We start from the raw sequence: 22,656 nt of genomic DNA on the forward strand, positions 1-22,656 counted from the left end.
TAATATTAAAAGTTATATTTTAGAATGATGATACTACTGTGAATTCTTGTGTCTTTGATCACGTTCTACTATAGAATTCCCTGAACAGGATTATGTTCAATCTGTGACAAACATAGAATTTCATGAAAAGAACACCTTTCCATCCATTAAGCCGGGGGAGAGGGGGGATCAATCATGCTTTGGGTTTGCCAATGGCACGGGGAACATTTCATGGGTAGACGAAAGAATGGATTTAATGAAATTTCAGCAAATTCTGGAAGCAAACTTAACACCAACTGTGGACTCCCTCAAAAGGCACAAGCTAAAGGTTTTACCTTCACAGTCCCCTGATTTGAACATCATTGTAAATCTGTGGATAGACCTCAAAAGAGAACTGGAAGACTTTTGCAAAGAAGAATGGATGACAATCCCTCAAACAAGAACTGAAAGCCTCCTGGCTGGCTACAAAAAGTCTTTACAAGCTGTGATACTTGCCAAAAGGAGTGCTACTAGGTACTCACCATGCAGGGTGGCAAAAATTTTGGTTCTGGTCCTTTTCCTTTTTCGTTATTTGGAAAATGTAAAAGATGAAAATAAAATATAGTTTTTGCTTAAAATACAAAGGGAATGTGTCATCTTTAACTATGCCTTTTGGAGATCATTTAATCTTCAACTTGCTTAACTGTTCACAGTAAGGGCTCATTCACACGTCCGTATCCATTTTTGTGGACTGCAAATTGCGGATCCGCAAAACACGGATACCAGCTGTGTACCTTCCGCATTTTGTAGAACGGAACAAATGCGGACAAGAGTAGGACATGTTCTCTCTTTTTTGTGGGGCCACAGAACGGACATACGGATGCGGACTGTACACTCTGAAATGAATGGGTCTGCATCTGATCTGCAAAATTGCAGAACTATATGGTCGTGTGAATGGGCCCTAACAGTCATTTTGACCAGGGGTGCCCAAACCTTTGCATGCCACTGTATACGTTAAAGAATTATTATTTTTACAATGGAGTCCTATGGTGACGAATGCCACTGTTTAGCATCCATCTGAGGCATGCGTTTAATGTAGGTCTTATGTGTATACGTTAAATGTGGGACCAAAACCTGATGTGAACACAGCCTTAGTGGTCCAAGCTCCTAAACAAAACTGAAGAAAAAGCTGAGATCACGTCCTCGTTGGGTCAATGTTTTTCAGTTTCTTTTGTGTCAGTGTGTCTTTTTATTTTTGGACATATGACAGCTGGCCATACCTGTTAGATCTTTATTAGCTGAACTCGGCAAATTCAGCATGTTCAGCCAACCATATATGTATGGTATGGGGCCTCCTGACTTTCGCCTGACACTAAATGTCAGGGGTTATAAGGACTGGGCATATTGAATTTCAACGGTTTTCACAGGAAAGCAGCTACTGCCAGAGGTATGTGGTCTCTCAACACCCCCACCGGTTTATTCCCTGCTCAGATGTTTCATAAAGAAAATAGAAAGTACCTGTACAGCGTTCTGGTTGGGGTTGGATATCTCTGGTGCACTTACTTTCATTGCACCCGTAAACTGACGGCTTCTTCCTCTCCACACTGACATAGAGAAGCTGTATGGCTGGAGGAAGCGCCCAAATGAAAGGGCTTTTCTGAGATTCTTAGTTGTAAAAGTTCTATATGATATGAGGAAGGGTGAATGTCTGAGAGAAACTGGCTGTGGGAAGTGACACCTCATAGGGAAATGCTGAGACTTAAAAAATAAGGAAACAGTTACTTTTCACATGACTCCCTATGTAATACCTTGCTTCCCAGGTGAATTACAAGGTCCTTATCGTTTGTCTCCATATCAAAGCGAAGAGATATTTTTGGCTGTATCAGAGAGATGTGTATGAACGTTCACCTAGGGCTGGTGGAGATCTGTATGAACATTCACCTAGGGCTGGTGGAGATCTGTATGAACATTCACTTAGGGCTGGTGGAGATCTGTATGAACATTCACTTAGGGCTGGTGGAGATCTGTATGAACATTCACCTACAGTAGGGCTGGTGGAGAACTGTATGAACATTCACCTAAGGCTGGTGGAGATATGTATCACTATCCACCTAGGGCTGGTGGAGATCTGTATGAACATTCACCTACAGTAGGGCTGGTGGAGAACTGTATAAACATTCACCTAAGGCCTCATGCACACGACCGTTGTGTGCATCCGTGTCCGTTGTTCAGTTTTCCGTGATTTTCTGCGGACCCATTGAGTCTCAATGGGTCAGTTGAAAACTCGGAAAATGCACCGTTGTTCGTCCGTGATCCGTGTTTCCTGTCCGTCAAAAAATATGACCTGTCCTATTTTTTTGACGGACAACGGTTCGCGGACCCATTCAAGTCAATGGGTCCGTGAAAAAACACGGATGCACACAAGATTGTCATCCGTGTCCGTGGGCTACTTTCGCACAGACGGATCCACAGATCCGTCTGCAGAGAGCTTTTTCAGATATGAGTTTTCACATCGTGAAAACTCAGATCCGACAGTATATTCTAACACAGAGGTGTTCCCTAAGAACTGTGTACATAACTGCCCCCTGCTGCCTGGCAGCACCCGATCTCTTACAGGGGGCTGTGATCCGCACAATTAACCCCTCAGGTGCCGCACCTGAGGGGTTAATTGTGCGTATCATAGCCCCCTGTAAGACATTGGGTGCTGCCAGGCAGCAGGGGGCAGACCCCCCTCCCTCCCCTGTATTTAACTCATTAGTGGCCAGTGCGGCCTCCCCTCCCCCCCTCCCCTAATTAAAATCCATTGGTGGCAGCGGAGAGTTCCGATCGGAGTCCCAGTTTAATCGCTGGGGCTCTGATTGGTTACCATGGAAACCAGGACGCTACTACAGTCCTGGCTGCCATGGTTACTTAGCAATTTTAGAAGCATTATACTTACCTGCGCTGTGTGTGACCGGCCGGGCGCTCCTCCTACTGGTAAGTAACAGGTCTGTGCCATAAGCAATGCGCCGCACAGACCTGTCACTTACCAGTAGGAGGAGCGCCCGGCCGGTCACAGACCGCGCAGGTAAGTATAATGCTTCTAAAATTGCTAAGTAATCATGGCAGCCAGGACTGCAGTAGCGTCCTGGTTTCCATGGTAACCGATCGGAGCTCCATCGATTAATGATGGGGGGGTGGGGGGGATTTTAATTAGGGGAGGGGAGGCCGCACTGGCCACCAATGAGTTAAATACAGGGGAGGGAGGGAGGGAGGGAGGGGGGCCGCACTGGCCACCAATGAGTTAAATACAGGGGAGGGAGGGGGGTCTGCCCCCTGCTGCCTGGCAGCACCTGATCTCTTACAGGGGGCTATGATACGCACAATTAACCCCTCAGGTGCAGCACCTGAGGGGTTAATTGTGCTGATCACAGCCCCCTGTAAGAGATCGGGTGCTGCCAGGCAGCAGGGGGCAGTCATGTACACAGTTCTTAGTATATTCTAACTTGAAGCGTCCCCATCACCATGGGAACGCCTCTGTGTTAGAATATACTGTCGGATCTGAGTTTTCACGATATAACTCAAATCTGATGGTATATTTTAACATAGAGGCATTCCCATGGGGATGGGGACGCTTCAAGTTAAAATATACCATCGGATTGGAGAAAAATCCGATCCGATGGTATAATAGGGACTCCTGACTTTACATTGAAAGTCAATAGGGGACGGATCCGTTTGCAATTGCACCATATTGTGTCAACGTCAAACGGATCCGTCCCCATTGATGTGCATTGTAAGTCAGGACGGATCCGTTTGGCTCCGCACGGCCAGGCGGACACCAAAACGACTTTTCCTTGACTTTTTCCTTTCCATGTCTGTGGATCCTCCAAAAATCAAGGAAGACCCACGGAAGAAAAAACGGACACGGATCACGGAACTACGGAACCCGTTTTTGCGGACCGCAAAAAAAAACGGTCGTGTGCATGAGGGCTAAGGCTGGTGGAGATATGTATCACTATCTACCTAGGGCTGGTGCAGATCTGTATGAACATTCACCTAGGGCTGGTGGAGAACTGTATGAACAGTCACCTAGGGCTGGTGCATTTCTGTATAACTATTCACTTAGGGCTGGTGGAGATCTGTATGAACATTCACCTACAGTAGGGCTGGTGGAGATCTGAGGGCTGGTGGAGATCTGTATTAACATTCACCTACAGTAGGGCTGGTGGAGATCTGTATGAACATTCACCTACAGTAGGGCTGGTGGTGGAGATCTGTATGAATAGTCACCTACAGTAGGGCTGGTGGAGATCTGTATGAATAGTCACCTACAGTAGGGCTGGTGGAGATCTGTATGAATAGTCACCTACAGTAGGGCTGGTGGAGAACTGTATGAACATTCACCTACAGTAGGGCTGGTGGAGATCTGTATGAACATTCACCTACAGTAGGGCTGGTGGAGATCTGTATGAACAGTCACCTACAGTAGGGCTGGTCGAGATCTGTATGAATAGTCACCTACAGTAGGGCTGGTGGAGATCTGTATGAATAGTCACCTACAGTAGGGCTGGTGGAGATCTGTATGAATAGTCACCTACAGTAGGGCTGGTGGAGATCTGTATGAATAGTCACCTACAGTAGGGCTGGTGGAGATCTGTATGAATAGTCACCTACAGTAGGGATGGTGGAGATCTGTATGAATAGTCACCTACAGTAGGGCTGGTGGAGATCTGTATGAATAGTCACCTACAGTAGGGCTGGTGGAGATCTGTATGAATAGTCACCTACAGTAGGGCTGGTGGAGATCTGTATGAATAGTCACCTAGGGCTGGTGGAGAACTGTATGAACATTCATCTACAGTAGGGCTGGTGGAGATCTGTATGAACTCTAGGGCTGGTGGAGACTGTATGAACATTAACTTAAGGCTGGTGGAGAACTGTATGAACATTTACCTAAGGCTGGTGGAGATATGTATCACTATCCACCTAGGGCTGGTGGAGATCTGTATGGACATTCACCTACGGCTTGTGGAGATCTGTATCAATATTCACGTAGGGCTGGTGGAGAACTGTATGAACATTCACGAAGAGCTGGCGGAAATCTGTATGAACATTCATGTAGGGCTGATGGAGATCTGTATCGATATTCTGTATGATCCTGGGTTGGGCTGCAGGGACTGAGGAGACCTCATACAGGCTGCACTCCAGATCACTTAGCTCCTGCTGTAACTGCTGGCATCGGAAATAACTGAATGCTGGCTGCTTAACTCCTTTGATGCTGTGGTCAATATCGACAGTGGCATCTAGGCAGTTACACAGAGGCTCCCAGTCCCTATCCTGGATCTATCCCTCTGCTTCCACTGGCCCTGCACTGCCTGGTTCGGGTCTGATGCCACCCAGGGAAGGCTCCCACAGCTCTTTGGGCTGCGCATCCGGCTCATCTCAGGAAGCCAGGCTTTTCAAGTAGACTAACTACATTGAGGGGTACCAGCATAGGTGGTTCGTTTTCAGCAATGGCCTCCTGTCATATTACTGCAATATCACCGGTCAGGTACAGCTCCTTGATTATTGTGTACTGATGGCCTCTAATCTGTGACCACCGTCCGGTCATGTTAAGGGCTGTTTCACACGAGTGAGTCCATTGCGGGAATCACGCTCCGTGTGTGAGCGTGATCCTCCGCTCTGGACTTGCAGGAGCGCACGGCATTATCATGATTTATAATACTGTGTGCAGTATGATTCGGTCTACAGAGTCATACTGACAGCTTTATGTCACTGTGATTCTGTAGGTCAAACAGAGGCAAAAACGGAGGATGGCGCTCACACATGGAGCGTGCTTCCCTCAATGGGTTCGAGTTTGTCGCTGTTCTGCTTCTTCTGTTAGGAGCATTACTCACTACTACTCCCATTTCTGCTCCCACCACTCCCCTCCTCTCTTGCTGTGTGCTTGCTGCTATAAGGCTAGGGCTGCACCGCGTCCCTCAACATTTCATGTAATGTATTTCAATGGGGTCGCAATGTGACATGCTACGACTGCCACGCAACAGTCGCAAAAAATCCATCCAAGTAGGATTTACTACTGTTGCATTGCAGTAGCAGCACGTTGCATTACAACCCTATGGAAATACCTGACATGAAATGTTACCGCCTCTCGTGCTCAGTAGTACAAATGTAGAATGATCCCCTCAGCTCTATTGTTTGCATGTGTAAAGTTGTGCAGCCATTTTTTTATCAACCATGTTTTCCTGATGGATATGCACCTATGACTATATATGAATGTGCTAGTCTAAATTGTTCTGTAGTGACCATATGAGTGTGATGGGTGTGACGGAAACTGGCCTCTTCTTCTATTAAAATGTGGAAGGGGATCCTCTGAGTCTGTTTGCATCAATTTTATAGTTTTTCCAGGGTTATTTTGCACTTGAACCTCCTTACGCCTTGAAGAAATGAAGGAATAAAGAATGAACCGTCGTCCTGACAGAGAGAAACCATGAGCAACGCAATAGAACTAGAAGAAAACGTCAAGAAGCTGGTTGTACGCCTTCAAAATGTGGAGAAAGGGAAGCAGATTGACAATCTGGTTCAGATATTGGAAGATTTGCACGCTCACACCTTTTGTGATGATGGTAGGTTTTCGCGTGGACTTCTGTAGCGCTGCCTTTCAGTGCATGTCTATGAGAGTTGACTTGTATGTCTTTTATTGTCCTTCATATCAGCTCCAGAAATCTTCAGTCACGTGAATGTGCATCTGCCCCTCTTACTGGTGCTGGAGTCCTACATGAAAGTGGCCGTCATACAGGAGGTAATGTTACCTTTATACAAGGAGGTGGGGTTTTTATTGTTTGCTTTTGGGTGACCATCATGACAATGGGTGGAATTTATCCAAGTCAGTTTGCTTGAGTTGCAGTACTTTACAACAGATGTATCCAATGTCGCATGTTCTTTGTTAATTTTGGTACATCAATAAGGGTCCATTCACACGTCCACAATTTCATTCCGCATTTTGCGGAACGGAATTGCAGACCCATTCATTTCTATGGGGCAGCACGATGTGCTACCCGGATACGGAATTGCGGACCCGCACTTCCGGGTCCGCAATTCCGTTCCCGAAAAAAAAATAGAACATGTCCTATTATTGTCCGCAATTGCGGACAAGAATAGGCATATTCTATTAATGCCGGTGATGTGCGGTCCGCAAAATGCGGAATGCACATTGCCGTGTCCGTGTTTTGTGGATCCGCAAAACACGTTGAGGACGTGTGAATGGATCCTAAATGTGACTTTTTTTTGTCACAAGGGTTTTATAGCGAAAAAAAAGTTGAAAACCCTGTGTTTGCAACTTTAAAAAAATGCCATTTCTTCGAAAAATGTTTGCAAGCGGCATTTCTATGACGCCCTTGCCACTTTCTCAAAAGGGAGCACTGCAAGGGCTGGAGGAGGTGGTGCCAGGGGGCCTTTCACATTTGTCTTCATTTACGACAGTTTCTGGTATAAATAAAGACAGAAATCTACGGCAGCTCCAAGCTAGAGTAGATTTCAGTTTGGGTGCACTGACTGCGCCGCGCCATAGATTAGGTGCATCCTTCAGAGGCACAGGGGATGTAGAAAACACCGATCTTGATAAATCACCCCACAGTGATAAATCCGGAGTCACACCCATTTTCCCACCCACTAGAGTAAGTGGTGTAAAAATGCAGAAAGTCATAAAATGTTTGCGCAAAAATCCAAAATGCCCCTTTTTAAAGCCGGCTTTCTGGAGAGCGGTGGTTTTTACATACTTCTATGCTTGTAGCTTACAATACCTTGTAGTTTGTAAGTCTGCGGTATGGGCCTCTAAAGAGGAAGCAAACCTTGTTTACTTAAAAAATGTTCATAGAAGGAAGTTCCAGATTACCTAAGATGTTATTCTTGTGGCTTATTTCATCTACATGTAATTGCTGTACATTAACACCGAATTTATAGTATCATCCTTTCACGAGAAAGTATTTCCCAAGAATAAAGAGAAACTTTGAGAAACCTTTTCCTGTATTTCCCTCATGTGGTCTTGTTATAGTATGTCCGGTATATACAGCTGAAAGTGAAAGGAGGGCTCACATATTTGGTCTCCTATTGCAGACAGAGCAGTAGGAGGAGAGAGGGAATGACTGATCTCTTGAGATTAAAAACTCTTATACTTATACCATTTTGATTGCAGTATGAAACAGAATAGGCTCAAATGAGAGGTGGCTATTAAAGAGTGTCAGGGCGATAGGATAATGTAGAATAATGAGTATTACTTATTTTATCTTCCAAAATTCAGTTATTGGGAGAATCTGCCAATTATGCTGCCAGACCTTCTCTTTAATAACACTGGAACTGCAGTTACGGAAAAAAAGGTATATGTAGGTTTGCACTGCCAGGTTTACGGTGTGGTAGTGGCACAGTTTTTCTTCCACATTTCCATGGTATTAAAGGGAACCTGTTGCCATGAAAATACGTTGCAGGCAGCAGGTTATAGAGCAGGAGGAGCTGAGCCGATTGATGTATAGTCTTATGGGAAAAGATTCAGTAAAACTTCATTTATTCATTTAATTAGCTGCTCATTCTGGGCTTTGAGATGTAGGAGGTGGTCCTATCAGTGACTGACAGCTTCCCCCTATGACTGTGTATACAGAGATACCTGTCAATCACTGATGGGACCGCCTCCTCGACTTCAAAGCTCAGAATGAGCAGAAATTTAATTGAATAAATAACTAGGGTTGTACCGGGTATCGATAATTCAATCGATACTTTTGTACCCGGATCGATTCGATATCGGGATTCGCAATTTACTGATACTAGGCTACGCTACCGCACAGCCTAGTATCAGAGAACATGGCACGCACTGCTCTCAGCGCATGCCATGTTCTCCTCAGTAGCACAGTGGGGAGGGAGAGACAAAGCCCAGGGCAGCAGGGACAGTGTAAAGTCCTATTCACCCTAATAGAGCTCTATTAGGGTGACTAGGGCAAGGGATTAAAAGATCCCAGGTCAGGTTCTAGCCCCTAAGGGGGCTAATAAGAAAGAAAAAGAAAAAAAACCCCACCAAAATATTAAAGGATAACTGTCACACTTAGACCCTAATTTCAATTTTCATATATGTAGTTACTAATAACATGATATTCCAGAATCAGTTACTATTAGACTGACTTACCCCATATTTAATAAGATTCAGCCCTTAGCAACCAGTCTGCATAAAACTGCAATTTCACTATTCAGTTAAGATGGCCGCCACTGCCCTCCCCCTGAGGCTAATCCCGCCTGCCCTCACTAGCCAGTAACAATAGCCCCCCAAAAGTGTCAATAACCAGAACCCTCCCCCTAAAGGGTTAATCTCCTGCAGCACAAAGGGGTCCTCTTACCACATGTTGCTTTCATTTATACACTGAGCAGATGGCAGATCTCCCTTCCCTGGTCTGCGCTGCTCCAACTCTGCATCCTCCAACTCTGCTGAGTGAGGGAGCGTCTGCCAAGCGCAGGGACAGGGAGAAGTGCACACAGCCCAGGCACTGTTATCAGCTGCTGGGGAGGACCTGGCTTTAATCATTTACCTACAGCCCCTGGCTGTCTGTAATCTGACCCTGCACGCTGCGTGCTCCGCTTTACACAGTGAAAAGTTGAAATAGGGCCACCAAGGAGATATTAATCACCACAATCCAATACTCAAAAAAAAAAAAAAAATACGACAGTTATACTTTAAGTTTAAATCGCCCCGTTTTCCAAAAATAAGAAACGTGCAATTTGCCATTTTTTACCTTTTCCCCCCAAAAAATAGGATAGGACTGTTTTATTATGGGCCAGACATTCCATAAAATGCGGAGTTTACGCAGCTTTTTAGTTTTATTTTTTTTTGCGTGGTATCGAATGGTATTGAGTATCACAATACTTTTTTATGGTATCGAAATCGAATTAAAATTTTGGTATCGTGACAACCCTATAAATGACAAGTTTTACTGATTCTTTTCCCACAAAACTATAGTAATGCTCTGTACCATGCTGCCTGCAGCTCAGACACCATATTCAGCATGAGGGTTTCCCTTTAAGCCTAGGGCGATGTGGCGTCTTTGGTTGCATGACAGTATAACTATGCAACTGAAGCTTCCATGCAGTTGCACACTCTGTGTAACGTCATTCTTCTACTACTTTGGTGCAACAGAAAATCATTAGCCGTAGCTCAATTTATGGTTGGAAACAAAGAAAATGCATTGTGGAAGGACACTATGGGGGTCATTTATTAAGACCGGCGTTTTAGACGCCGGTCTTAATAACCCCTATAGCTGGCAGTGGCCTCTACATAACTTCGGCCTATCCACTCCCGGTTTAAATGTAAGCCCACTTCCGAGCGGTCTTACCTTTAGACCATTTTCTATGCCTAAAACAGGCGTAGAAAATGATGAATGAGACGGTCTGCCAGCACGTCCCCTTCCCTGTCCATGCCACACCCACTTTTTTTAGCCATGGCGTGAGCGGGGAAATAGGTGTATTTCTGAAAAGCAAATGACCCCTATATTCTTATTTCCATGAATCGTGTTACATTTCTAGTACCTTTTATATGCATACAAAAGAAAGAACAGACTGTATTGCAATATAAAAACAATGTGGACATTCTTTTCTTCAATCCGTTAAGAACTCATATGTCCTTCAAGTAATGGCTCTTATCTCCTACTGTCTGGTATGTATAGTGAAATATTACTGTTTGCTTTAAAACGCACCTTGATTTGCAAGTGTTTGGATCAATTGGTCAATTGAGCAACCTGCCTACAAAAGTAAACCTATTAACATTGAGCAATACGTTACCTTTCATGCTTACCAAAGTAAAGTCTAATATTAGCTTTCAGTTCAGTTAGGGCCCATGCAGGGAATGACATTCAGATGAATGCTCAATCCATTCCTTTCCCCTACATGCCACTGATGCAATCTGATTGTGTGTCGGCAGCACATTACCCCGTGATGTGCCGCCAACAAACAATGAAACTGTATGGGGATGAACAACCATGGTAATAATCAGAGGCAGACTGGCCATGGACCCTACAGGGAATTTCCCCAGTGGGCCAAAGCCCATAGGGCCACCCGAGCGGTCATCACTGCCGCCGGTCGGGCACATATTACTGGGGGAACATTTTTAGAGGAAGTCCAGGCAGCACACTGAAGGTAGGGCTGGCTTGGTGTGTGGCCCACATCTCCCCTCCTAAGCCCCCTGCTCCATATCCATATTAGAGACAAGTGGAGGAAGAAGACAGAACCACAGAAGGACAGCTCCTGGGGAGGTATTCAGTGCTGCACTGTGATATTTGGTTCTGGGGGATGGTATTCTGTGCTGCACTATGCTATTATTGACCCTACCCACTTGTATTCTCCTATCTACTTGTGTTGGCCTGCCTTCTGTCAATGTCTACCCACCTACAACGTTGGGATCCTCTTTTAGGTTTTTTCCAGGACCACTTTATCCCAATCCGCCCCTGGTAATAATCGTTCATCTCCATACAGAAGAGATGATTACTCAATTCATATGCAACTAATGAACAGGCAATGAGTGGGAATGAACAGTGATTATTGCACTTTGTATTTGCCCTAAACAATTAGCCTTTTTATTTTTTTTCCTGAGATTTTAAGTAGTGATAAAATCCGCTATCACTTTGATCTTTTACACTTGGGAACCTGTCACCGGGATTTTGTGTATAGAGCTGAGGACATGGGCTGCTAGATGGCCGCTAGTACATCCGCAATACTCAGTCCCCATAGCTCTGTGTGCTTTTATTTAATACATATGCAAATTAACCTGAGATGAGTCCTGTCCCTCACTCATCTCACGCTGGACTCATCTCACTTACAGGACTCATCTCAGGTTAATTTGCATATGTATTAAATAAAAGCACACAGAGCTATGGGGACTGGGTATTGCGGATGTGCTAGCGGCCATCTAGCAACCAATGTCCTTGGTTCTATACACAAAATCCCGGTGACAGGTTCCCTTTAACTCCTATTAAGTTTGTATGAAGCAAATGCTCATCATGCCATACAAATGTCTCCTCAGGGTGAGGATCGGGCAAGTACTCGTCCCCCCTGTGTTAGTGATTCAGTGGGGGTCAAACATTTAGCGTTTAGGTAAAAACTCTTTTTGTTCATGAATTTATATTATTTGTAAAATGTTCTGTACGTTTTTCATAACTTCTTTTTCTGTGTTTCAGGTGGGCTGGTCTCTACTATGCCGATTGATAATGGTATATCCAAATATACTTCATAGTTTACATACTCCAGTAGATATTGGCAATGAATGGGAAGTCCTTGGCGTTCATCAGTAAGTATGCACTAGTACTGCACTTACAGTGGAAGCAGCACATGCCGTGCTGTGTGTTCATCCATGAGCAGAGCGCTCTTGCTCTTATTAAGCATATTCTATGTACACCTTTTATCTTTGCATTGTACTTATGTTCAGCTAAAAATCCTTTTTTTTCAATTGGTCTTTACTAAAAATATGGAGCCCCTCTCATGCTCTGTGTTTTCACGGAGTTCCTTCAGGCAGCTCAGCTGAAGGCTCCTTATCTCTGCTCTCTGACATTATAAACACTCATTATAGCTCAGTTCTTATCTTACTGATGAGAATGTGGTGTAAATAAGTGTTTTGAGCGATTAGTAATTTAGAGATAAGGGTGAAAGTGCAAGTACGATTCTCACAGCTAGGCAGAAGTTAACACTTTATGACGAAGCTGCTGAATATTTTTATTAAAGGCCAATTGAAAAAATTATTTTAAAGGGGTTGTCTCACTTCAGCAAGTGGCTTTATCATGTAGAGGAAGTTAATACAAGGCACTTACTAATGTATTGTGATTGTCCATATTGCTTCCTTTGCTGGCTGGATTCATTTTTCCATCACATTATGCACTGCTTGTTTCTATGATTATGAACACCCTGCAATCCATCAGGGGTGGTCGTGCTCGCACACTATGGGAAAAAGCCTCTGGTAGCTGGGACTCTGGAAGCACACATAGTCCGGTGTTTTTTTCCTATGTTGTGCAAACATGGCCACCAATGCTGAATTGCAGGGTAGTCACAACCATAGAAGCAAACAGTTTATAATGTGATGGAAAAATGAATCAAGCCATCAAAGGAAGCAATATGGATAATAATAATACATTAGTAAGTGCCTTGTATTAACTTTCTCTACATGATAAATGCCATTTGCTGAAATGAGACAGCCCCTTTAAGCCCAAGATGGATAAGGCTACTTTCATATCTGTGTTTTTAATTCAGGTTTTGAGATGCTCTCAGGACTTGTACTGAATATTAAAGTGAGGATATTTGAGCCACCAGTCTCAGTCCAAAACGATACACTATTAATTGTCAATTGTTTCCTATTGTATTTTAATATATTGTTTTTTTATTGCTTATTCTTATATTGCCACTTTTATTGTGATTTTACTGTAAGTTTTATAAATAAACTGTGTCCTATATCTCCATATACGAGTGCCCATCCATATCTTTTCTACATTTCAATCCATTTTTCTCGCTCATATCATTGGGGGACACAGGACCGTGGGTATAGCTTGCTGCTGCCACTAGGAGGCGACACTAGGCTGAAAGCTGTTAGCTCCTCCCCTGCAGGCTATACCCCCTCCAGCCTGGAGAGAGCATATCAGTTTTTAGCTTAGTGTCGTAGGAGGCAGACCTCCCTGCTTTGCAGGGTGGCGTTTCTATTTTTTCTTTGATTTTATTATTCTTTTATTTTTATTCACAGACTACTGGAAGGGGGCACAGGGTCGCCTGCGTCCCTGTATCCCCGGGAGGCTGGCCGGTGTATCTAATTCACCGCCTTGCCTCCCCCAAGAAGCTAAAGTGGACCAGGGCAGCCTCGCTCCCCTGCTTCCCCCCAGCAAAAGGGCCACCCTCTCTTCAGCCCTTCTCTGCCCGGACCCCTGTCGCCTGGTGCCAGCGGTCATAGGGTGGCCCTGCTGGTGATGCATCATAGGGTGAAGAACACAGATGAAGGCAGGTAAGTATACCCGCTTCATCCCCCTGGCTGCAGGAGAGCCTCCTCCATCTTCCACCCCCATCATCCGAACCCAAACCCGCCCTCCCTCGCCGCACGGCCTGCACCGCGCGTATATCGGGTTAATTTATTTAGAGGCGGCAGCATAGCCCAAGGGCGCGCTTAAGCGCCGGGGGGAACGGCACATACTTAGGGCGCCGGGCATCACTTTTCAACCGCAGCGGTTCCAGTACTGCTGCAGTCAGGACCGGGACATGGGGAGCATTAGGGCATTCTGGCCGCAGCATCAGCGGTCACGTGCGCACCCCGAGCCATTCACAGAGCGGGAGGCGTGGCCTCCCCACTTCAGCATTAGGCTGCCGTTCCCGGGCTGGAAGGGGGGCGTGGCTTATTCTCCCGCCCTAGTTCAACTTCCTGCTTCTTCCCTCGGTGCTGCGTGGGTAGGACACAGGACCTGGGACCTCCATACTGGTAGGCGATTGATACCCCCATCCAGCAGGAGATTTGACCATGTCTGACCCGGCCACTGACCCCCCCCAGGCACCCTGTAGGACCACTTACTATGCCTGCTCCTTGTGCTCGGAAAAATTCCCTCGTGGTCAGTCGTCATCACTGTGCTCTGCATGTCAGAAACCTGCACAGAGCCATCCCCCTAGGGCACAACAGCCCACAGAAGCTCTGGATCGGCCTGTCCAGGGGGAAACAGACTGGGCAAGGTCCCTGTCACGGGCAGTGGAAGACCTCTCAAAAATCTCCCATTCCACCCTTTCATTGCTGGGTCGTTTGCTAGAGAAATCACCACCGGTGCAATCCGCACAGTCGCATAGCGCACAAACCAGAGGCAGACTTCCTAGTAAGCGTCCCAGAGCAGGCACCCGTTCCTCCTCTGACGCCTCAGCATCCCCCCCTGCTCCTGGCTCCCATTCACAGGCATCCTCCCTTTTAGGCGACGCACTGTCAGAGGGAGAGCTTGGGGATTCGGATGCAGATATGGATCTGGAGCATTCTTCTCAGATTGCATCCATGGTGGATAGCCTGATATCGGCAATAAGGGACACCTTCCAGGTTCAGGAGGACCTTCCCTCCACTAGCCAACAAGGGGTGTCGTTTCTGCGTGCGTCTGACATCAATAGTAGGCAAATTAATGGAAACCCTATTAAAGGATAGGATTGTGGAACATCTAAAATCCCATGGATTGCAAGATGAAAAACAACATGGGTTTACTTCAGGGAGATCATGTCAAACAAATCTTATAGATTTTTTTGACTGGGTGAATAAAATAATAGACGGTGGAGGTGCAGTAGACATCGCATATCTAGATTTTAGTAAGGCTTTTGACACTGTCCCACATAGAAGACTTATCAATAAACTGCAGTCATTGAGCATGGACTCCCATATTGTTGAGTGGATTAGGCAGTGGCTGAGGGACAGACAACAGAGGGTTGTAGTCAATGGAGAACATTCAAAACAAGGTCATGTTACCAGTGGGGTTCCACAGGGATCTGTACTGGGACCAATTTTGTTTAATATCTTCATAAGTGATATTGCAAAAGGCCTCGATGGTAAGGTTTGTCTTTTTGCTGATGACACAAAGATATGTAACAGGGTTGATGTTCCTGGAGGGAAACGCCAAATGGAAAAGGATTTAGGTAAACTAGAAGAATGGTCAGAACTCTGGAAACTGAAATTTAATGTGGATAAGTGCAAGATAATGCACCTGGGGCGTAAAAACCCAAGGGCAGAATATAGAATATTTGACACAGTCCTGACCTCAGTATCTGAGGAAAGGGATTTAGGAGTAATTATTTCAGAAGACTTAAAGGTGGGAAGACAATGTAATAGGGCAGCACGAAATGCCAGCAGAATGCTTGGATGTATAGGGAGAGGTATAAGCAGTAGAAAGAGTGAAGTGCTTATGCCGCTGTACAGAACACTGGTGAGACCTCACTTGGAGTATTGTGCGCAGTACTGGAGGCCATATCTCCAGAAGGATATAGATACTCTAGAGAGAGTATGTACTAAACTAGTACATGGATTGCAGGATAAAACTTACCAGGAAAGGTTAAAGGACCTTAATATGTATAGCTTGGAAGAAAGAAGAGACAGACGGGATATGATAGAAACTTTTAAATACATAAAGGGAATCAACTCGGTAAAGGAGGAGAGCATATTTAAAAGAAGAAAAACTACCACAAGAGGACACAGTTTTAAATTAGAGGGGCAAAGGTTTAAAAGTAATATAAGGAAGTATTACTTTACTGAGAGAGTAGTGGATGCATGGAATAGCCTTCCTGCAGAAGTGGTAGCTGCAAATACAGTGAAGGGGTTTAAGCATGCATGGGATAGGCATAAGGCCATCCTTCATATAAGATAAGGGCCGGGGGCTATCCATAGTATTCAGTATATTGGGCAGACTAGATGGGCCAAATGGTTCTTATCTGCCGACACATTCTATGTTTCTATGTAACAGACCCCCAAGACGTTCACATTACACGACGATTTTTCTGTCGTTGTCACGAAGGCTTGGGACCAGCCAGGTTTGCGTTTAGTTATTCCGAAACGCCTAGACCTACTCTACCCTTTTCCACGCGAGTCCGTGGACAAATGGTCCTCCCCACCGAAGGTGGACCCACCGGTTGCTCGCTTGGCAAAATTCACTACCATCCCGGTGGCGGATGGCTCTTCCCTCCAGGATCCAGTGAACCGTCACATAGAGTCACTCTCTAAGTCGATCTTTACGGCGAGCGGTTCGGCATTGCGGCCGATTTTCGCCTCTGCCTGGGTAGCCAAAGCAGTTTCGGAGTGGTCCCTCCGTTTGAATCAGGACATAGCGTCCGACCTCCCTCCCGCGGAACTTCTATCGTCAGCGCTCCAAATTTCTCAGGCAGGGAAATATCTCTGTGAAGCGGCTCTGGATGCTGGGACGATGGTCACCCGTTCCTCGACTCTCGCCACTTCGATCCGCCAGGAGTTGTGGCTCAAGGCCTGGAAAGCTGATTCTTCATCTAAGCGCTCCCTTTTGAGGCTTCCGTTCTCTGGGTCTTGGCTATTTGGGTCCAAACTAGATGAGATTATTTCAGAGGCTACGGGTGAAAAAAGCACCCATCTGCCCCAACCCAGGGCAAAGCGGCCTTTTCAGTCCAGAACTTCATCTTCTCGCTACCAGTCCTTTCGCCGTTTTTCGGGCACCCGTTCAGCACCCACCTCAGCGGCGGGGCCGCCCATTCAGGATCGGCGGAAAGGACCATCCTTTAAGCCCCAGCAGGCCTGGCGTCCGGGGGCTCAGCAGCCTCGCACAGCCCCAGGTAAGCAGCCTTCAGCATGAAGGTTTGTCCCCACCCTCACAGATTGGGGGGCGTCTCCTCCGGTTTCAGGAGATTTGGCACGCCCATATTCCAGACGCATGGGCGCTCGAGGTTGTCTCCTCGGGCTACAAAATAGAGTTCAGGTCTCTTCCCCCCAACCGCTTCTTCCTCTCCCAGCCCTCCAGGGATCCCGTCCGGGCCGCGGCTCTTTTGCACGCAGTCCAGTCACTTCTCTCACGGGGGGTGATTTCCCCTGTTCCCTTGGAGGAGCGGTTTACAGGTTTTTATTCCAACCTGTTTGTGGTCCCCAAGATGGAGGGCGATGTGAGGCCAGTGCTGGACCTCAAACTGTTGAACCATTATCTGCGGGTTCAAAGGTTCAGAATGGAGTCCCTCCGTTCCGTGGTTGCTTCACTGGTGAAAGGGGAGCACATGGTGTCCTTAGACATCCAGGATGCATATCTCCACATCCCCATCGCCACAGCCCACCAACGATTCCTTCGATTTGCCATCCAGTCAGCTCACTACCAGTTCGTCGCTCTGCCGTTCGGTCTGGCGACGGCTCCGCGAGTATTTACAAAGGTTCTTGCCCCTCTTCTGGGGATTCTGCGATCCAGAGGCATTACTCTTCTCCCGTATCTGGACGACATCTTGATCAAGGCACCTACAGCGTCTTAATGCGAAGAGAGTCTTCGGATCACGATGAGCACCCTCACTCGCTTCGGGTGGATAATCAACCTGAGGAAGTCATGCCTGTCTCCCACCACTCAGATCAGATTCTGGGGCATGACACTGAACTCCGAGGCTGCCGTGGTGCGTCTACCACTGGAAGAGAGATCGGACATTCAGAAGACGGTGCGTCTGCTCATTCAGCGCCGCAGGGTGTCGATTCGCAGCTGAATGCGAGTACTGGGCCTGATGGTGGCCTCCTTCGAGGCGATCCCATTCGCCCAATTCCACACCAGGGATTTTCAGCGGCTCATTTTGTCCTCCTGGGACAAGTCCCGGGATTCTCTGGACCTCAGGATCTCACTGTCTCAGCCCGTGCGCGCGGCTCTTGGCTGGTGGATGGTACCGGACCACCTGTCCTCGGGGAAGTCCTTCCTCCCAGTGTCATGGACGGACGCCAGCCTCCGCGGCTGGGGAGGGGTCTTCGGTACCCGGACAGCCCAAGGCGTTTGGTCTCCGTCGGAGTCCAAACTACCTATCAATATACTGGAGCTCCGGGCCATCTACCTCTCCCTCTGCCATTGGACCCCCTACTTGCAGGGCCGTCCGGTCAGGATACAGTCGGACAACGCCACAGCGGTTGCCTATATCAACCACCAAGGGGGGACTCGCAGCGGGACGGTGATGAACAAGGCCGCAAGGATTCTGCAGTGGGCGGAAGCCCACATTCCGCTGATCTCGGCAATATTCATCCCGGGTGTGGACAATTGGACAGCGGACTTCCTCAGCCGGACGACTGTGGACTCGGGGAGTGGGCTCTCCATCCGGAGGTGTTCGAGTGTTCGGTGGGGACGCCCGGAAGTGGATCTGATGGCGTCCAGGCTAAATCACAAACTCCCGTGCTTTCTGTCCCGCGCAAGTGATCCGATGGCATACGACGTGGACGCCCTCGTGGCGCCATGGGACAACTTTGCGTTTCTGTACGTGTTCCCTCCGTTACCGCTCCTGCCTCGGATCCTACGCAGAATCAGGATGGAGGGCATTCAGACGCTTCTGATCGCCCCAGACTGGCCTCGTCGAGCTTGGTACTCAGAGCTCATTCTTCTTCTGAGAGACGTGCCGTGGCCCCTTCCACTCAGGCCCGACCTGCTCTCACAGGGCCCAGTCTTCCACCCGGGTTTAAATACGCTACGTTTAACTAGGAAGCCCTCCTCCGCCAAAATCTATTATCGGACGTGGAAGTCTTTCCTTAAATTCTGTGAGGACAGGGATCTTCCTCCCAGGAAGTTTTCCCTCCCTACGGTGCTGGCTTTTCTTCAGGTGGGTTTAGAGCTGGGACTAGCTCTGAGTTCGCTGAAAGGTCAGGTTTCTGCTCTTTCCATTTTTTTCCAGCGTACACTGGCGGTATTGGGTCCGGTCAAGACCTTCATACAGGGAGTGGCTCACACCGCAGCCCCTTATCGGCCACCGTTGCATTCCTGGGACCTGAATCTGGTGCTGGTAGCGCTCCAGTCCGAGCCATTTGAACCTCTGCGAACAGTCTCCTGCCGCATGCTTTCATGGAAGGTCGCGTTTCTGGTTGCAATTACCTCCATCCGGCGGGTGTCGGAACTGGCGGCTCTCTCGTGCAAAGAACCCTTCTTAGTTTTTCATCAAGACAAGGTAGTACTCCGAACAGTGCCGTCCTTCCTTCCGAAGGTGGTGTCGGCGTTTCATGTTAATGAGGACATTGTTCTGCCCTCTTTTTGCCCTGAGCCTTCTCATCCTAGGGAGGTGGCTCTCCACCGTCTGGATGTGGTACGGGCCTTGCGGATCTACCTGGCAGTGGTGGCCCTCTTTAGACGCACGGACTCCCTGTTTGTAATCTCGGAAGGTCCTCGTAAAGGTTTGGCAGCCTCCAAGGTGACGATTGCTCGGTGGATTAGATCGGCCATTGCCGAGGCCTACCGCTCCAAGAGCAAGGTTCCTCCTCCCGGTATCACAGCTCACTCTACCAGGGCGGTCGGGGCTTCTTGGGCTCACCTTCACCACGCTTCGGCGTCTCAATTGTGTAAGGCAGCGACTTGGTCCTCTTTACACACCTTCACAAAATTTTACCGGGTGCATTCTTTCGCCTCGGCGGATGCTGCTCTCGGCCGCAGAGTTTTACAGGCCGCAGTGTAGTGTCTTACATGAGGGAATTGTTTTTTTCTGGGCCAGTGGTTGTTTCCCGCCCCGGGGACTGCTTTAGGACGTCCCACGGTCCTGTGCCCCCCAATGATATGAGCGAGAAAACTAGATTTTTGTGAACTCGCCTGTAAAATCTCTTTCTCGCTTTATTCATTGGGGGACACAGCACCCACCCATTTTTTCTTATTGTTATGAGACCAGTGGGTCCAAGTTGCCGGTTGGGGCTGGTATCCGGTTGGTTTTTTTGGTTGGGCAGTGGTCCTTACTGGTTGTGTTTTGTTTCGGTACTGTTTCTCCTACTGCTGAAGCACAAACTGATATGCTCTCTCCAGGCTGGAGGGGGTATAGCCTGCAGGGGAGGAGCTAACAGCTTTCAGCCTAGTGTCGCCTCCTAGTGGCAGCAGCAAGCTATACCCACGGTCCTGTGTCCCCCAATGAATAAAGCGAGAAAGAGATTTTACAGGTGAGTTCACAAAAATTGCGTTTTTGAGGGGTGATCTAAAACTTTGGTTGGTGCACCTACCTTGAGGGTAACAGAGGTGAGCGGATCTCTCGAATTACTTTCTACTTACAGGTTTTGAGATGTGGCAGAGGATCTCCCTGACTGTGCCGCGGTCCAATCACATCGGAGAGCGTCACAGCCAGGGAGAAAAAAACGGCTCACCTTCTTCCTAGCTGTGACGCTCTCCGCTGTGATCGGACAGCGCTACAGCCAGGGAGAAAGAGACGCCCATTGAGAAACCCTGGCGTCTCCTCCTCCCTGTATCGATGCTCAGTATTAACATAGTGAACGTGAAAACATCAGGGGGCACAGCGGGGCGTACGAGCGATATTTGAAAAAAACAGGCAGGGTGGCAGCATCAGCAGGGGGGTACCCGACAAGGAAAGGTATTTAATTAAACTAAAAAAAATCTATGAAAGGTCCTCTTTAAATGTATTTTAATTATCTCTGATCTCAGCCATCAGAGAGAGCTGCCAGCCATGTCACACAGCCAGCATCTGTAAATGATGGCACGGGCACAGCTCCCGAGCTGTAAAAGTACCCTTAGTAAACGTTAACCACCTTCCCACTACAATGTACTATTATGCTGCAAAGCTGGATCGGGTTAAAAGGGTTTTCCCATTGACAACTTTATCACTTATCCTCAGGAGGACCACCGCTTCAATCTCTGTCTGTAGGTTTCTGCTATCTATGGCAGGAGGTCACACAAGGTACTCTAGGACCCGCGTTCCTCTGATTGGTGGGGGGGTCCCAGTGGTTGGACCTCCAGTGATACCCCCATACATTTATCACCTATTCTGTGGATAGATACATTTTTGATTAATAAAAAATCCTCTTTAATTAATTAGGAAAAATGTTTTTAATCCCACTGTGGGACTTGATTCTGTCAATCTATGATTGCTTATATAACATACTTCAATAGCTTTGTATTGCCTGACTGGCAGCCTATTACCAGGTCACTCCTGGTTTACAAGTGTGTTACCTCCCTTGGTAAGAAGAGGTTAAAGGGGTTGTGCTGTGCTAGTATATTGACGACCTATCCTCAGGATAGGTCACCAGTATCACATCAGTGGGGTCCAGCTGCCGGTACCCCCGCGGATCAGCTGTTTGAAGAGAACGCAGCGCTCGTGCAAGTGTTACGTCCTCTTCACTATTTCACTGCACGCCGTCTGACTTGTAGTGGTGGTGCAGTGCAACTACAAGTGCTTGTCCCATCCAAGTGAATCTTTAAACAGGTTTTCAGAGATTTACAAACTGATGACCTATCCTCTGGAGGAGTGCTGGTACCTTCTCAAACAGCTGATCGGCTGTGATCCCGGGTGTCGAACCGCCACCCATCAGATGCTTATGCCCAGTACTGGGTGTTATGCAGTGAGTGAGAGTCATTAAAGAGGTTGTGTTGTATCCTTAGAACAGGTCATCAGATCATCAATATCTGATTGGTGGGGGTCCTATGGACAGACAGCTGCAATTAGACTACACGGGGGATGGTGTGCGTGTAAACTCTAAAGAGGCTAGTGGCATTTATTATGTATTATATATATTGCCTCCTTTGCTGGCTGGATGAATTTTTCCATCACATTATACACTGCTCATTTCCATGCTTGCGACCACCCTGCAATCCATCAGTGGTCGGCGTGCTTGCACATTATAGGAAAATCATATCGGCCTGGTGACAGAGACAGTGGGAGCGCGCATAAGCTAATGGTTTTTTTATAGTATGCAAGCACGTCTATTGCGGCTGGATTGCAGGGTGGTCGTAACCATAGAAACAAGCAGTGTATAATGTAATGGAAAAATGAATCCAGCCAGCAAAGGAGGCAATATGGACAATAACAATACATTAGTAAGTGACTTGTATTGAATACTATTTGCTGAAGTGACGAAATCCCTTTAAGGCTCATGCACGTGGCCGCAAGTGTTTTGCGATCTGCAAATTGCAGATCCCCCAAAATATGGATCCCAGCCAAGTGTATACCACTATTCATTTTGAAAAGTAGAAATGTTCTGTCCTTGTCTGCAAACTACGGCCATGTGCATGAGCCCTTATAATACTGTTTGTTCCTGCC

General features: G+C 47.2%; 1 protein-coding gene across 3 annotated transcripts in view; it reads left to right on the forward strand.

The window, feature by feature from the left end:
• Window positions 1-1,299: 1,299 nt before the first annotated feature.
• The window catches only part of LRRK2 (leucine rich repeat kinase 2), a 142,896-nt gene continuing 121,539 nt past the window's right edge, over window positions 1,300-22,656 (forward strand). For all 3 annotated transcript variants that reach the window (XM_040412433.1, XM_040412449.1, XM_040412440.1), the window contains exons 1-4: window positions 1,300-1,405; window positions 6,346-6,563; window positions 6,654-6,739; window positions 12,144-12,253. In XM_040412433.1, the coding sequence (XP_040268367.1) occupies window positions 6,428-6,563; window positions 6,654-6,739; window positions 12,144-12,253 (332 nt within the window). In that variant the 5' untranslated portion in view covers window positions 1,300-1,405; window positions 6,346-6,427. The remainder of the gene's footprint in view (window positions 1,406-6,345; window positions 6,564-6,653; window positions 6,740-12,143; window positions 12,254-22,656) is intronic.

The sequence above is a fragment of the Bufo bufo genome, chromosome 1 (genome assembly GCF_905171765.1).
Source record: "Bufo bufo chromosome 1, aBufBuf1.1, whole genome shotgun sequence".
Taxonomy (NCBI): Eukaryota; Metazoa; Chordata; class Amphibia; order Anura; family Bufonidae; genus Bufo; species Bufo bufo.